Raw genomic sequence first — 16,582 nt, forward strand, 5'->3', positions numbered from 1 at the left:
CACATTCCCAGGCCTATAGCAACATCCAACTAAATATGTCTTCCTCTCAACTTCCATGTTACATACACCACACTGCCTCATAACCATTGCCACTATTTCCCCCTTTCATGCTTACCTTATGTGGACTTAATTCCCCTGCTATCATCAGCAGCACTCCCCCTCCCTTCCTGCTCTTTCTATCCTCATGAAAAATACTATACACTTCCATTTCTATCCCGTTATGATATCATCTTTATTCAGCCATGTTTCACTTATTTCAATGATTTGTGAGCGAATAAACTTAATCACTGAAACCATTTCATCCCCTTTATTTCTGATACTTCTGGCATTTGTAAACAAAAAAAAAAAAAAAAAAAAAAAAAAAAAATCCAGTTAATTTTTAGGGCCATGATGGATGATATTGGGTTGTGCAGAAAGTCTGACATCTACCAATCTTATGTATTGGTATTACATCAGCCAGTTTCTAGGTGGGAGGAAAATAATGAAATCTTAAAATTTCATTTACTATGGTCAGGTGCACTACAGCTTTTCACGGCAGCAGCTCTTGATCACTTTATTTGGACCAGGAGCTTTTTTGTTTTTTACATTTTTTATGATATCATTTATTTCAGTAGGTGATGTGGGTGCAATATGGTCAGGACCGGTATCATGGAGTTTTAGTGAGTGTCTGACCTGTCTGACAAGTGATCGAAGTCTAAGTTTTCATATGAAAGTTTGCACTGCTCTTCTAAATTTTTTGCTATGGCTGTGTGAACAAGGCCCTGGTCAGAAAGTATATGGGGGGGGGGGGGGGATCTGCCTTTATTTCTGATATTCCTCAGTATCCCCCCAGATAGAGTGATCAGTAGTGAGATAGAAGCTAACTTTTCTTCCCATAGTTGATCTCTGTAAGTTTTGAGTGCATCTCTCGCCTCACCATTTAGTCTGTAAAGAACTGCTTTGTCTTGTGGCTCATGGGTATTGTGAAATCTTTCCTTGCTCTGTTTTCTTCTTTCATCAAGTTCATAATGTATTCTGGCAGACGATAAGGCTTGGGGACATATCTGTAGGAGGAGGCTGCCATATAGCAGAGTTAATTTGTTCAATGAGGCTTATGACTGAGGTTTCAACATCTTCTTTTGAACTTATATGAGGAACAGGTCCAGTGTAATCCCAGAGTACGTTTGACAATTTTTCCCATGATATAAGTGAGTGAGAGGGAGGAGACAGGTATTCTTGTTTTCCCAGCTGTAGCAGAATTGGGTTATGATCGGGTGACAACTCATTCAATGATTTTAGGCTCTACTGAAGTTTAATATTTTGCAAGATAGCTATATCCAAGATGTCAGCAGTGCCAAACGCTCTGAGATGAGTTGGTTCGATGGGGCCTGCCACAACAGCATAGTTTGATCCTATGTAGTTGGAAAGGATGCAGCCATTCTTGTTGGGGGTTCTAGTATTCCAGACAGGATGCTTGGAGTTTAAGTCTCTGGCAATAATGATGGACTCTCTAATGCCTAAGATGGCATTTAGGTCAGAATGCAGTAGAGTTTTTAAGGGTGGGTTGTAGGCTGAGTAGATTTTCAGTCTGCCAGCCAAACTAGTGAATACCTCCATGCCTGTGACATGGTTAGTGGTTGTAGGGTTATTTACAGAATGGTGTTTGATATAATTTTTAATGAAGATGGCAGTGACTCCTCTTCTATAGTTTAGCCTATCGGTTCTGTATAGTATATATCCCCTTATTTTAGGCAGTCCGAGGGTCTTAGATGTGTCTCGCTTATTAGAACAACATCTGGCTGATAACTCTGAGTGAAGTCTTGGAGCTTTAAAATTTTGTTTCTGAGGCCATTTGCATTCCATGCAATGATCTGAAGAGAGGCTTGAATTTGTTTCTGTTTATCTATAAGTGCTATGAGGATGGCTTGTTTCATCTAGGAATCTTTTGGTGGAGGTTGCTGAAGGGGTTGACATGATGAAGTCTTGTAGCATGTTTGCTAGAGAGTCAGTAATAACAGCGGTCAGGTTAGTTGGTGCTGTTGGCTGATTCTGTTCTGGTGTTGACTTGTTTGAATGGGCCACATCTGCATAACTTCTTGTCTGCCTTTGGTATTCTCTATTCTTGAAGGCCTCTGATTGTGGCCAGCGAGCCTCTGACTGTGGCGCAGGGGCCTCTGGTATTCGTGTACTAGAGGAGGAAGACTGTATCGCCGTCTCCGACAGTCTGTTCTTCGAGTGTTGAGAACATCTCTTATAATTGGCTGAGTGAGGGCCACTGTAGTTGACACATGTAGCTGGAGTGGTTTTCAGCCTGGTTCAGGTGTTGGTGGGATGGTTCACCCCCACACTTAAGGCATCTGTGACACTGTCCTGTTGAAGCCCTTTTCCTGAGAGGTTCAGGACTGATCTTAAGTCTACAGATCGATGTCAAGTTATAGATGTTTTTGTAGGCCTGATGGATTTCGACCAAGACCAGAGGCATTGGGTAGGCTCATCATTCTGCTGACCTTGATGGGTGGTAGGTCTTGATAGCAGAGATCAGCAGCAATTTGTAGATGTCCTCAGAAACATCTCAAAGAACCACCTTCATTTTTCTCCAAGCTGAGGGAAAAGGTGTGATATTGTGCACCGTTTGAGTCTAACTCTTTGGAACGTCTTCTGTAGGCCATTACAGTGGCGGGCTGGATCTTTATGCCATCATCCACATTTTTGGCTGTTTTGTATGATATTTGCAAGTCGGACATGGTGGACCTTATTGACGTCCATCTGCACTTTTCACAGTGAGTGATTGGGATACTTTCTTTTTGAGAGAGGCAGAGGAATCTGTGATGAGGCCATCTTCATCCATTTCATTGTCCTTGGGTGGCTCTGTGGTTGTTATCTTGTGTGCACAGACCTCTTCAAAGGCTGGGGGGTAGTGGGTATCACCAAATCCAGCTTTTTCTCCATCGGCAGTGTCTTCGCCGTCCTCAACTTCTCCTGGCAAGGAGTAGAAATTAACGATGCCAGGTCACTCGTGTTCAAATTTTCTCACAATCTTTTTGAGAATGCCGAATGCCGCCCTTTGTTGAGCAATTCAATATAGTCATCATCTTCTTCCTTCTCGCTCATGGTGATGATGGCAGTACAATCTGTTATTTAAGCCAGCAGTGACGATTCTAATGACGGTATGTAACGGAAGCAAAATTAGGCTTAGTTGAAAAATTTACAATAGAACCCAGTCAGTCTTGGAGTTTAATTGATCTTCAGTCGACTACTCAAATTCACCAAAAATAGTAATCTTCAATCTTGAAAACTCAATCAAAATCAATTCACCTTAAAATCAATTCTCAATCATGACTAATTCAAAACTCTACCAACTACCAAAACAAAACACCTCCATCCTTTTCCGATACTGAAGTTGAAGTAATGCTGAATTCATATATAACTCATATACAAGTAGCCAAAAGGTGCATGAACTTATTAATAAAAATCTCTGGATGAGAGAAAAATGTAGAAAGTTTTTACCGTGGGTTTATTATACGATAATGATATGACGAAATTTTATACTTGGTTTTAATCCTTTTTCCCAAGAAAGAAAAACTGAAAAAGAAAGAAAGAATATAAAGAAACAAGGAGAGGGCGCTAGTGGGTCAAGTGCTACGGACGTGTTTTGAAGAGCTCCTGATTCAGATAAGTTTTACTAGGAATAATTAAGTATATATGCGTAATTGTTTAAGTAAGAGCGGCTGTAAACATTGTACGCTACCGATATTATTAGTGTGGGGTTTTTTTTCTTGCTTAAACTAAATACGAAAACCTTAATATTAGACCTAGTAACCTGCAGAGAAAAAAAAAAAAAATGGCGGCGGCTTTGTCATACCATGATTTTAATTTGGATTTCAGTCGGTTCGTTAAGTGTGAGGTCTGTTATATGTATTCCTTCGATTACATAAATGATTTGTGGATGTTTAGTGTGGATGGAAGAAGGGTGTGTGCGAAATGTGACCTGAACGAGGAATTGATGAATGCGAATATGAAGTTGATGACAGAAAGTGCTAGTACCGATTGTGTCGCGAGTGCACGTTTCAAAGAGAAGGATGGTGAGAAAGACAGGCGAAAAAATGTTAAAAAATCAGGAAAAAAGAAAAAGAGCAATTTGACAACCGTAACGGATGTTAAAAGGGATGAAAGTGAGGCGGAAAGAAACGAAATTGAGAGAATGAATGAAAGTAGAAATGGCGTGATGCAGAAATCGCAAGTAAAAAAATCGAAAGAATGAATGATAGCGAAAAAAGAATGACTGATGGCGAAAGTTGGAACGAAAGTACTGAACCAAAGAAAGATGAATGACAGTAAAAGTGAGAAGAATGATAGCGAAAGTTGGACGCATGTTAGTCCGAAAGTACGGAAACAAAGAAAGATATGTGAGAGTGAAAGTGAGAAGAATGATAGTGAAAGTTGGTCGTATGTTGGACCGAAAGTACGGAAAAAAAGAAGGATGAATGAGAGGGAAAGTGAGAAGAGAGGGTCGAGAGTTAGAAAGATTTAATGATAGAGTGAATGTGTCGCGAGGTTCGGAAGGTGAATTGGATTGGATGAAGCAAGAAATTAAATGGATGCGGAATGAAATTAAGAGAATTCAGGTCAAAACTATTAAAATAAATCGTGATGGCATGAAAGAGTTAGCAAAAGATGAGCGAGTGGCATTGTATGGCAACTCCATTATTAAAGGTGTGCGAGAGGATAAAATGCACAAGGTATGTTTTCCAGGAGGTAAAATGAGTAGAGTGATTGAAGCATTGAATATGAGGCGGGAACGAGCAAAAGAGTTAATTGTATTAATTGGTACAAATGATTTGAGAGAGAACAAAGAGCATGTCAAAATGAATGTCAGGAGACTGCTTGGAAAGATAAAGGAGAATAGTGTGACAGGAAGGGTGGTCAGTGTGTTGCCTAGGTATGATTGTGGTGAAATGAGGTGGAAAGCAAGGATTATGAATGATATTCTGGCTGAAATGTGTGAGGAGATGGGAGTACAGTTTGTTAATGTGTGGAATGAGTTTGAGGGACAAAGTGAGCTGTATGGGAGTGATGGACTGCATTTGAGTGGTTATGGTGTGAGTCGCTTGGAGAGACTGCTGCTGGAAAGTGGAGAAGTGAATAGAGAGAATGAATCAGATTGAGAGGGGAGTGATGTGGAAGAGCAGGAGAGTAAGACAGGAGAGATTGAAGGAGTGGAAATGAATGGGGAAGTGAGTGGTATGAGTATAGAAAATGAGAGAATGGGTGTGCAAGAGGAACAGGGAAACGGGGAGGCTCATGGTGGACAGGGATACACAGCGTGAGAAAGGTGGATGCTCCAAGAGGAGGTGAGAGCATGTGTAGGCAGGAAAGTAATGGGATGATCAGGGATCAAAAGGAAACAGATTGAATTGCAAAGAGTTCTAAAATGAAGAAGCAGAAAGGGAAATGGCCCCAGTCCAGCATGGAGAGATCACATCGAGTGAGTGGTATCAGTGGAACTAGCTGTAGATCCAGAAATGAGCTGTTGTGTTTATATACCAATGCTAGAAGTATAAGAAACAAGGCGGATGAAATGGTTGCACTAATTGCGTCTCTGCACCCAGAGATTGTCGGAATAAGTGAGTGGAATGAGGATGACTGGTTAGATGAGGATGACATCCTGACAGGAATAGAGATGGAAAGGTATGATGTGTTTCGTGAGGATAGAATGGGTAAAAAGGGAGTGGGAGTGCTATTGATGATAGAGAAAGAGTTATGTCCATACAAGGTAGAGATGCAAGTGGGAAATAGTGCCAGTGGTTTTGAGGCAGTATTGTATGAGATAGAGGTGAATAGAATCAAATACTTGGTGGGATGTTGTTATAGACCTGGTAATGTGGATGGTGGTGATAGTGAAATGTATAGTCAAATAAGCCAAGCAAATAAGAAAATGGTGATCATTATGGGTGATTTTAATTATGGCAATATAGACTGGAATGAAGAGATAGCAACTGGAAATAAAGAAAATGAGTTTCTTGAGTTTTTGAGGGATAACTACCTCAGACAGTATGTAACAGAGGGCACAAGAGGATTAAGGGTCTTGGATTTGGTCATCTCATCGGAGGATGTAATTATCAATGAGGTATCAAATCATCCCCCAATTGGTGAAAGTGACCATGAGGTGATTACATGGCTGATTGCCAGCAGTACAAGGACCCCTGTGAAAAAAGGGTATATGTGGAACTACAAGGGGGGGTGATTATGAAGAGCTCAGGAGACAGCTTGCGGGTGTAGCATGGAATGAGGAGTTAGCTGGAAAAGAAATCAATGCAGCTTGGGAGATTTTCCAAAAATATTTAGTGGATGCAATGTCTAAATGTATACCACGGGTGAGAAGGTTAAATAAGGTAGGTGTGAGATGGATGAATAAAGAGATTAAGCATGCAATACAGAGAAAAAGGGCATTGTGGAGGCAGCATAAGAGAAGTGGAAGTAACCAATTTCATGAGGTCTACAAAGACCAGGCAAGGAGGGTGACTTCATTGGTGAGAGTAGCTAAAGAGCGGTATGAACAGCAGTTAGCTAATGAAGCTAAAAAGAATCCTAGGGAGTTCTTTCGATGTGTAGCCAGCAAAAGAAAGAATGATTATGGAAGGATTACATTGATTGGAGGAAATGGTATAAAGCAGCTGTTGCAGAATGTGTGGTGGAGATACTTAATGAGCAGTTCATAAAGATCTTTCAATCTTCTGAATGTGACTTCATGGAGATATTGAGAGCAGTTGATGATGGGGAGGAGAGACTGACTGTAAGTGAGCAAGAGGTGTTTGGGGAGTTGAGTAAACTAGATGTAAATAAGGCTGTGGGACTTGATAATATATCACCGCGTATTCTGAAGGAATGGGCCAGAGAGTTGACACCTGCCTTGACATATTTTTTTAATACGAGTCTTGCACTTGGTCAAGTCCCTAAAGAGTGGAAAGAGGACAACATTGTGCCACTTAATAAAGGAGGTGATCGAACTCAAGCATCAAACTATAGGCCTATCTGTGTGTCAGGTGTTGTGGTTAAGTTGTTGGAGAAGCTTGTGAGAACTAGGATCCAGAGTTGGGTTGACAACAATGGTATAATCTTTGATGGACAGCATGGATTTGCTAAAGGGAGGTCGTGTTTTAGTAATCTACTTACTTATTACAATAAAGTGACTGCTTCCTTGGACAGAGGAGAAGGATACACAGTAATATACTTGGATTTCGCAAAAGCTTTTGATAGAGTACATCATGATAAGTTGACAGTCAAACTAGAGCAGATGGGGTTGGATATTAGATTAGTGCATTGGATTGGAGACTGGCTATCTGATAGGTATCAACAAGTTGTGTATGGGGGTGCAATATCCAGGAAAAGGAAAGTCACTAGTGGAGTGCCTCAGGGATCTGTTTTAGGGCCATTACTATTTAACTTGTATATTAATGATATTGGCGAAGATTTGGATGGAGATATTCAGTTGTTTGCAGATGATGCAAAGTTGGGACGAACCATAAAGAGTAGTGAAGATGTTGTGGCCTTGCAAGAAGACTTGAATAAATTGAGTGATTGGGCAAGCAAATGGGGATGTAAGTTCAATGTTGCAAAATGTAAGGTTTTAAAATTTGGAAAACAAAGATGGGATGCAGAACTTATGCTTGGTGAGAATATATTGTTGGAAGTAGAGGAAATAAGAGATCTGGGAGTGATAGTGGATAAGGATCTAAAATTTAGGGGACACATCGCCAAAATTGTGAAGACAACACAAAGATTTCTGGGAATGATGAGGAGGACACTGACATGTAGAAGTAGGGAGATTCTTGTTCCATTGTATGAGGCTTTGATTAGGCCACACATGGACTATTGTGCCCAGATTTGGTCACCTGGTTTTCAGAAGGATGAAGAGATGTTGGAAAGGGTCCAAAGGCGACTGACTAAGGTAGTTTCTGACCTCTGGAATGTCGAGTATGAGGAAAGATTGAAAAGATGTAATTTGCAGAGTCTAGTGGAGAGAAAGAAGAGGGGAGATATGATAGAGACCTACAAGTTGGTAAGGGGTTGTTATAGGATCAATGGTGGAGAAGTTCTACAGAGAATAGTGGGAGATCAGGGGAGAACCAGAGGTCATCCCTGGAAACTGTATAAAGAGGGTGTGAGTAGGGGAGTGAGAGGCAGGTTTTTTTCGTGCAGAGTGAATGATTGGAATGCCTTGCCTGAGAGTGTGGTGTCTGCAAGGAGTTTGAATGTGTTTAAGACCCGGTATGATGAGATGTGTGTGAGATAAAAGGACCTTCTAGATGAGTCTTTGACCCCATGAGGTCTTGTTTTTATAATAATAATATTAATATACTTTCCAAATATGAAAGTCAAATATTGTCAAATATGAAAGACTATTCATGGAATCAGCCTCGGACCTTAGGAACATGTCAAACCTCAACAAATTTGGATGCATGAGACTTCCCCAAATTTGGGAAACATTTATCAGAAGAACTTCAGCCCAAAGGCCAAGAACTACCAATATAGCCCGCCAGGGGGCACCATCAGGACCTTAGGAAAACGTAAACTTCCTAGCTTCTGTTCTCATTTGCTGTTATGTAGTACTTGTGTGCACGTGTCTTTGTAATAAGTTCTCAAGAAGATGGCAACATGACATTTGTCGAAATATCGGAAAGTATGTATTAAAGTTTATTTAATTTATATTTCTTGTGTACGCTGTCAGTTCCTCAATTATTAGTTATCATGTATAACCAGCATATAAGCCTCTCAACAAGAATAATGTTCATATCAAGTAAGTCAGCTGCTCTGAGAGAATAGAATACAGATAAAAATGTAAGAAAGTGAAGTAATGTGTGAAAATAACTAAAATATCATGAAAAGACTGGTAAGAAGATAAAAGTTAAATATCTGGAAAGATGTAAAAAATGTACTGGAAATTAATGAAAAATCTTAGAAATGGTGGAAAGAGTGCTGTAAAAATCAGATGATGAAAATAATATGAAAATTGAAGAGAATAATATTCTACATGTTTGAAGTAATTACTTGGAAAGATTGTTAAATGAAGCTAAAAGTAACAAAGCAATGGTAGAAAATGTGAGAAGATTTTGCTATTGAGACCATATTTATATTTAATTAAAAAGTTTAATAAAAATAAGTAATTAAAAATTTGTTTAAAAACCACAGAAATTTATGTTTGCTATGGTAGAAAATATTTAAATGGAATGCAGTCAGAATGAATAAATATCAATACTTTTGATAGAAAAAAAGCCATCAAAACAACCACCTGAAATGTGGAAAGATTATTATTGTTATCGTATGGGCACCTCCATGGAGTCCAAAGACTTGTCGTAGGAGACACAAACTATCTACACAATTTATCATACCTTCCTTTAACTCATTGTGAGTACTTTGTCTGTTAATGATTCCACTCATTCATGACTCTCCATACAAAAAATCTAGTCCTCCATCCCTACTAACCACACTTTTATTCAATTTCCAGGGATGACTTCTTGTTAAGTGGCTACTTTAGCCAAGTGCTAAAACATTTCTCCTGCATCAGTTCTATAAAATCCTTTAAGTTACTTAAATGTTTCTATCATATCCCCTATTTTTATCCTATCAGCTAACTTCTGCAATCCACACACCTTCATTCTCTCCTCATATAAAACATGCCACAGATCACTTACCATCTTGGTTGCTCACCCCTAAATCTTCTCCACCGCTTTCTTATCCCCAGGAAACCAGATCTGAGCACAGTAATCCAGATATGGACATATCATGGATTTATAAAGAAGAATAACAACTTTCTTATCTGTACTTGTTAATAATAATAATATTATTATTATTATGTAACATCTCCAAGGAGTCCAAAGACTCATCAAGGGAGGACACCTACTCTACAAATCTTCGTCTCCACCAACCGCAACTACCTTCATCATTTACACCAACGCCATCTACTGCTGACCACCACCAGTAGTATTTTCATAGACAATCACAAACATCCATGTCCACAGCAGGATTCAAGCCCGCAGCCTTTTGGTAGGAAAGCGGATATGCTAACCACTTGGCCAACCAGGCCAGCCATAATATGTTCTTCAACTTTAAGGTATGAACTACCTTAGCAACCTTGGCAATATGCTCTCTAAACTTTAACTCTGTCTACCATCACCCTAAATCTCTAGCTTCATCTATTTCCTGGAGTACAGTTCCATCAATGCAGCTTGTAATCTATTTATCCCAAAATGCACAACTCAACATTTCTCCACATTAAACTGATACCCATTATCTTCTGCCCATATTGACAATACAGCCTATTTAAATCACCCTGAAAACTCTACAGGATCTACATGGGATCTCTGATAATTAAAGTTTCCCAAATTTTGGGAAGTTTTATGCAACCATATTTATTTAAATTTGGTTGATTTCTCAGTGCTATCGCAGATTCTAAAACCAGTCTTTTTTGAATTTACTATGGTGGATTTTTTTCTACAGGAGATCCTGTGGGTTGTATCCAAAACATGGTCGGCAAGTCCAGATTGAATATAGCGGTGATTGCATGATGTATGATTTGTGTTCTTCTAAACAGATGGTTGCTTATCTGCCTGTCTATCCAAAGTAATTCACCTTACAGGAATAGGTTGATCTATATACTCCAGGCACTGGGAAAGTAGGGAACTGATCTTTGGTGGAACAGATAAGGGTAGTAGGTTTACAGTGAGGCTTAAACGCTGTGTGGAGGTTGTACTTTTTTAAGGGCCTGGCTGTTTTTTCTGATGTACTACGGATGTAGGGTATGATATTGGCATTTCTGAAGTCCTTCTGAAAAGCTGGCTGGGGAATGGGGGAGGAACTGATTAATTCTGTAATCGCTGTAGCCATAGGAAAGGAAGGTGTTGTGTATGTGAATGAGTTCAGTTGAAAGGGAGGCTCCACTGGAACAGCTTGTGGACTCTAGAGTTTTAATAATGCTGTATTGTTGAGAGGGGTGGTAATGGGAGAGTTTATGAATATATCTGCCTAAGTGAGTAGGTTTTTTATAAACAGAGAAGGAAAGGTTACCATTAGTAAGACATGTTACAAAGGTGTCTAGGAAGGGTAAACTGTTGTTATTTTCCATTTTCATCGTAAACTGTATTCTTGGATGCAGGCTATTGAGGTGACTGAGGAAGCAGTCTAATGTGTCTGGACCTCTCAAACATGTCTTAACCAGACAGAAGTTTGAGAGGGACTGAATCTATGGCTCATTTTTCGAACTTTTCGATGTAAAAATTGGCAAGAGGGAGGGGTGGGGAACCCATAGTCGTTCCCTCTATCTGTCTTTCCCTCTATCTTAAAGTTAGATTTTCAATTCAGGTTTTAAAATAAGTAGAGTTTTTTTTACATAAGATGTGATAAGACCAGTGAGGAGGGAATCAGAGAGTTGGCCAGCTGCTTTGACAGTTTGTAGCAAGGTGCTATAGGTCTTAGAGGGAATTAAGTTTGTGGATTTTTGGTAAACTGTATATCTGGGGGGGAAGAGAACTGAAAGGTTTAAATTTTTTTTTGCAATGTCCAGCAGCCAGGAGGATACTTTTTTAAATAAGTTTTTGTGGGATTGTGTTCTAGTGGGATGTAGGTAACACGATCTCTCAGAAAATAATTTCCATTTTTTTTTATTAAATTCTGTGGTATTAAAGACAATTGTTGCATTAACCTTATCCGTTCTAATGTTCAAACTCGAATGCGGAATCTGTCACTTAGTGCCGGAAACGGTCGATAACATCAGACTTGACATCATCAACATCCTCGCCCAGTCGTCACCTCCAAAAAAGTAATTTATCTTCCAGACAACTCACTGCCCTCAGAAAACTGCAGAAAGAAAAAGTATTGTCATAGTGATGACAATACTTTTTTCTTTGCAATTTTGTAAGTAAAAGTATTGTCATAGTGATGACAATACTTTTTTCTTTGCAATTTTCTGAGGAGGGCAGCGAGTTGTCTGGAAGATAAATTACTTTTTTGGAGGTGACGACTGGGCGAGGATGTTGACGATGTCAAGTCTGATGTTATCGACTGTTTCCGGCACTAAGTGACAGATTCCGCATTCGAGTTTGAACATTATATCTAGCATTGGAACTTCTTTCAGTGCAATGGCAAAATTGTGCTGAGACTTAGCACTGACGGCATCTTTGTTGAGTCTTTTTGATGATAGATGTCTGGAGTGGTTAATATTGTATTGTATTGTATTATATTTGAGTGTGTTGTTACAAAATTTATTTGTAATCCCTGAAGATGTCTCAGTGACTGAGATCAAATATTGGAAGCATTAAAATTAGTTTTAATCCTTTTCCAGTGCTGAAAATATTCCATTAAACCTCCAAGATGATATCACCATAATTGGTGATACTGGTTTGAATCTGATTATCATAACTGGTAATCAGATTCAAAACCTAATCTTACAGTATCAGATACAAATTTAAAAGAAACCTTACAAAAATAATGTCAATTAATATTCATAAAAAAATGATGGATAAGAAATAATGGTTAAAACTATTTACTTGTTCTACACAGTAGAATAAGTAAATAGTTTTAACTAGTTGGATTCATTAATGATATATTATATAAATGACACAGAATCTCAGTCATTGTTATTATTATTACTGGTATCTCCATAGAGTCGGTAGACTCATCGCAGGAGACCCAAACTAGCAAAACAATATATATCGTATCTCTTCTTGAATTCATACAGACGAAGAACTTGTAACTGAGTCAAGCAATGAATTTCACTCAATCACCACCCTCTAGGCAATAAACCTCATTCTCACACCCTTGTTAACCACACTTTTCCTTAATTTCCAGGGATGACCTCTTGTTCTTCCATTACTATCACACAGCTGAAACATTTCCCTTGCATCAATCTTATGACTAAATTGCAAAATAAAATAAAATAAATAAATAATAATAATAAATTATCAAGCCATTTGAAAATAATCTCTGTAATTCAGTCTTCATTCTTATTACTCTTCTGGAAGGAAAAAAATGTATAATTAGAAAAGGTGCTGAAATGAAATTGCTCTTTACTTAGAAATGAAACTTCTTCAGAAAATTAATAACACATTGGCTGGAATTCAAGCCAAATGAATAAATTACATATGCATTTTGATAGATCACACTGAGTTATGAATAATACCTGCTAACAATAGGTTAGAATGGTTTAGTTATATAGATGAATGCATCCAGATACATGATCCCATCATATGCTATTACCTGATCCAATGTGATGGAGGAGACAAAACCCTTGTCTCCTCCATCACATACTGTTTCAGGTAATTACCCTCAGTAACTGCATAAATTCCATTTCCATCTTGCCACTATATTGCTCTTCAATATAGTTGAAGTCCCTCATGATAATTGCTCAGCCTGCACTCTTTGTACTAATATAAGGAGAAATTGCATCTCAGAGGAAGGTCATAATTGATATGGTTCTAGATGTGATAAGCCATAAGATGATGCTAGATCTTGTTTGAGACAAGAGATGATAATATATCATCCCTGAAAGACACCTCCAATCTCCTGTTAAGAAGATATTAAGAGATAAGAAGGATTGAGATTTCACTAGTAATTTAGGGGGTGGTGGTGTTTAAAAACTAATTTGTTTCTACAATTTGTTTAAAAACCAATTTGTATATTGTACAGCCCACCTATGGTACTGATATGCTATAGGTTTATAGCTTGTTGTGGATGGTAATCACATAATAATAAAAAAAAAAAAGCTGAACTCCTTATTTCTATATTTTCTCATTTTATCTTAAAAATTATTGTAAAGTAAGTTCTTTTGAATTTATTTTTATGCTGATATATGTGTATGTGTGATCTTGCAGAAACTGTTGTTGAAAAAGTGAAACGTTGGGCAAAATTCACCCAAATTTTTATTGAGAGTCTTTTAATCAGTTGTGCTGCAAAGCTGAACTCCATCTCTAAAGACTATCGTTATGTAGCTCGCCGACTCTCAAAAGAAAAAACTGTTTTAAAAGAAAAGGTTAGTTAGTTATTGCTGTTTTCTTCTGGTATATATGTTTAAGTAACAATTGTGTGTTATGTTACTTGTTTATTAGATTACTGAAGTAGTGAAGAATGGTTTAGTTACTAGATAAACACTTCTATTGTTATTATCATCATCAGATCTCCATCTGTGGAGATCTCATGATAATGTTCATTGCACCACTAGGCAAACTGGCAAGCAGAATATTTCCAAACAGAAATATATATTTAGGCATAAACTAACTGCCTTATCCTAAAATTGTTCTAAAAGCCAAGGTCGCTTTGGAGATGATAGACTTTAAGAGCCAATAAATTTCATGGAGTCTTTAAAAAAATTTCTTTTTATGAATATTTATTAGGTCATTTTTATGTCAAGGCAACAAAATTTCAAGAAACCAAATCAATCTGTTATCTGTCAAGATTCCAGCATTATCAGATCTTAAATTTATGTCTTCTAAAGCACTTTTACTGTATCAGTCCACCTATAACTTAATATTCCTCTGTGTCATTTTCCTGCCAACCTGGCAGAGATTGCTAATCTTTCCCATTCTGTTTAATTGACCATACCACCTGAGATTATCTCTGCTAACACACTCCTAGATTCTAACAATGTCAAAATCTTTTCTAATATCCTTGTTTTTAATATGATATTGCCATTGCTGCCATCTGTTCACACTCCTACTGTTTCTCAGGACTCTCATATCTGTGGTCTCCAGTCTTGGGTCAAGTGTTTTATTTCTTTCCCAGCTCTCAGATTCATAAGTTAAAATTGGTTTGAATTAGCTGTATACACTCTTGTATACAGCTAATTTAGTGTTTTGACTAATTTCTCTCTCTCTCATTCTATATAAATTTATTATGTTGACTTCCTACCATACAGGCTTTATTGACGCTGTTGTCTATTCCATATTTAATTTAATATCTTCACTAAAAATTGTGCCTAAGTAGCTGAAATGTTTTACTTGTTCTGTAGTTTCTCCATTCATGATTCAGTTGATATTTTCAGTGTTTTTGCCTATTTATATTGTCTTAGTCTTGTTATTGCTGATTTTCATACCAAATTTATTACAACAGTTATTCATTTTAGTTAGGGAATCTTTAAGACTTGTACTGGATTTATTGAAAAGTATAACATCATCTGAATTTGAGGGAAACTTGTGCCATAGTATCATAAATTATCTACACATAAACACGAGAAGAATTATTTTTTAAATATACTGCCAAATGGAAGTTAAAAAAGGAAGCTGTGAGCAAGAGGGTGAGGAGTGGTTTCTTTGTGTGGAGGGTGGTATGACCTTGGAATGCATTGCCTGAGAGAATGGTTAGAGCAAGAATGGTCAATGAATTCAAGGAGTGGTATGATCGACTTTGTTTTTCCTAAGAAGGACCTCCTGCGATGAGTCTCTTGACTCCATGGAGACCTGAATTTAAAAAAATATATATTTCAGTATGAAACTAACAAACTGTCATCAGTAACCTGAACATTTTTACAAGGTAGAATGGAAATAATTGAATTATTCATAATAGTACGAGCTGTGTGATGTTAAATCGCTAATATCATTATGCTACACTGAATAAAAGGTTAATCATAAAAGTGATCATAATCACTTTTCTTCTGTGAAGTATAACACTATTAGCAATTCATCATCATGTGGTTCGTACTATTTTGAATAATTCAATTGTTTGCATTCTACCTTGTAAAAATGTTGTTCAGACCACTGATGATAGTTCGTTAGTTTCATACTAAAATATTTGGCAGTATGTTTAATAAATAATACTTCTTGTGTTTATGTGTAGATAATTTATGATAACATCATCTGAATAAAGTAAAGAGATGAGATTAACATGTTCAATTTTGATATCAGATTTAATACTGCATTCCTTCATAATGTGATCCATATAGATAATGAATAACAGAGAGGAAATCTCAAACCAGATTTAACATCAAACCATCTTCCTGTGTTTCCTTCAATTCTAACTGCTGACTTACATCTTAAATAAAGACCAAGTATTGCTTGATATAATGCCACAATGACTCCATAAAACTGTAGTGTTTTGAATAGTTTTTCTCTTGGCACCTTGTCATATGCTTTTTGCAGGTCTACAAAACTTTACAGATCTTTGTTATATTTGCATGATTTCTCAGCTATTGTAAATGAAAATCTGATTCTGACAACCTCTAATTAACCTGAATCCATCCTGATCTTCACCAAGCTTCCCTTTCACAATCCTTCTTGACCGTTTCCCAAGTATACTTGCATAAATCTTGCCAGGAATACTCAGTAGAAAAATACCTCTGTAATTCTCACATTCAGTTTTATTTCCCTTTTTATATATGGGTACTATGAGAGCTCTACTCCAATCATATAGAATTTGTCCCTCTTTTCAAGTTTTCTGAACTATGCAGTGCAACCACTGCAAGACTTTTATACCTCCATACTTGAGCATTTCTGGTTGAATATCATCTACTTCTACCTTTTCACATTTCAGGCTTTTGATGACTTTTTCTACTTCAAGTATGGATATGTATTCCTGATTCCATGCCTATTGAATGTTTTTTTATCACTGTGCTGTGGTC

At 37.5% G+C, this 16,582-nt stretch overlaps 1 protein-coding gene across 3 annotated transcripts in view; it reads left to right on the plus strand.

Annotated features, from left to right (window-relative positions):
- Piezo (piezo type mechanosensitive ion channel component) overlaps positions 1 to 16,582 on the plus strand; it is a 1,325,935-nt gene that overhangs the window by 897,059 nt on the left and 412,294 nt on the right. For all 3 annotated transcript variants that reach the window (XM_090398322.1, XM_090398324.1, XM_090398323.1), the window contains one exon: positions 13,845 to 14,002. In XM_090398322.1, coding sequence (XP_090254448.1) covers positions 13,845 to 14,002 — 158 coding nt within the window. The remainder of the gene's footprint in view (positions 1 to 13,844; positions 14,003 to 16,582) is intronic.

This window comes from Typopeltis vanoorti, chromosome 9, assembly GCF_054136105.1.
Source record: "Typopeltis vanoorti isolate ZY-2024b chromosome 9, IOZ_Tvanoo_1.0, whole genome shotgun sequence".
In the NCBI taxonomy this organism is placed as follows: domain Eukaryota; kingdom Metazoa; phylum Arthropoda; class Arachnida; order Uropygi; family Thelyphonidae; genus Typopeltis; species Typopeltis vanoorti.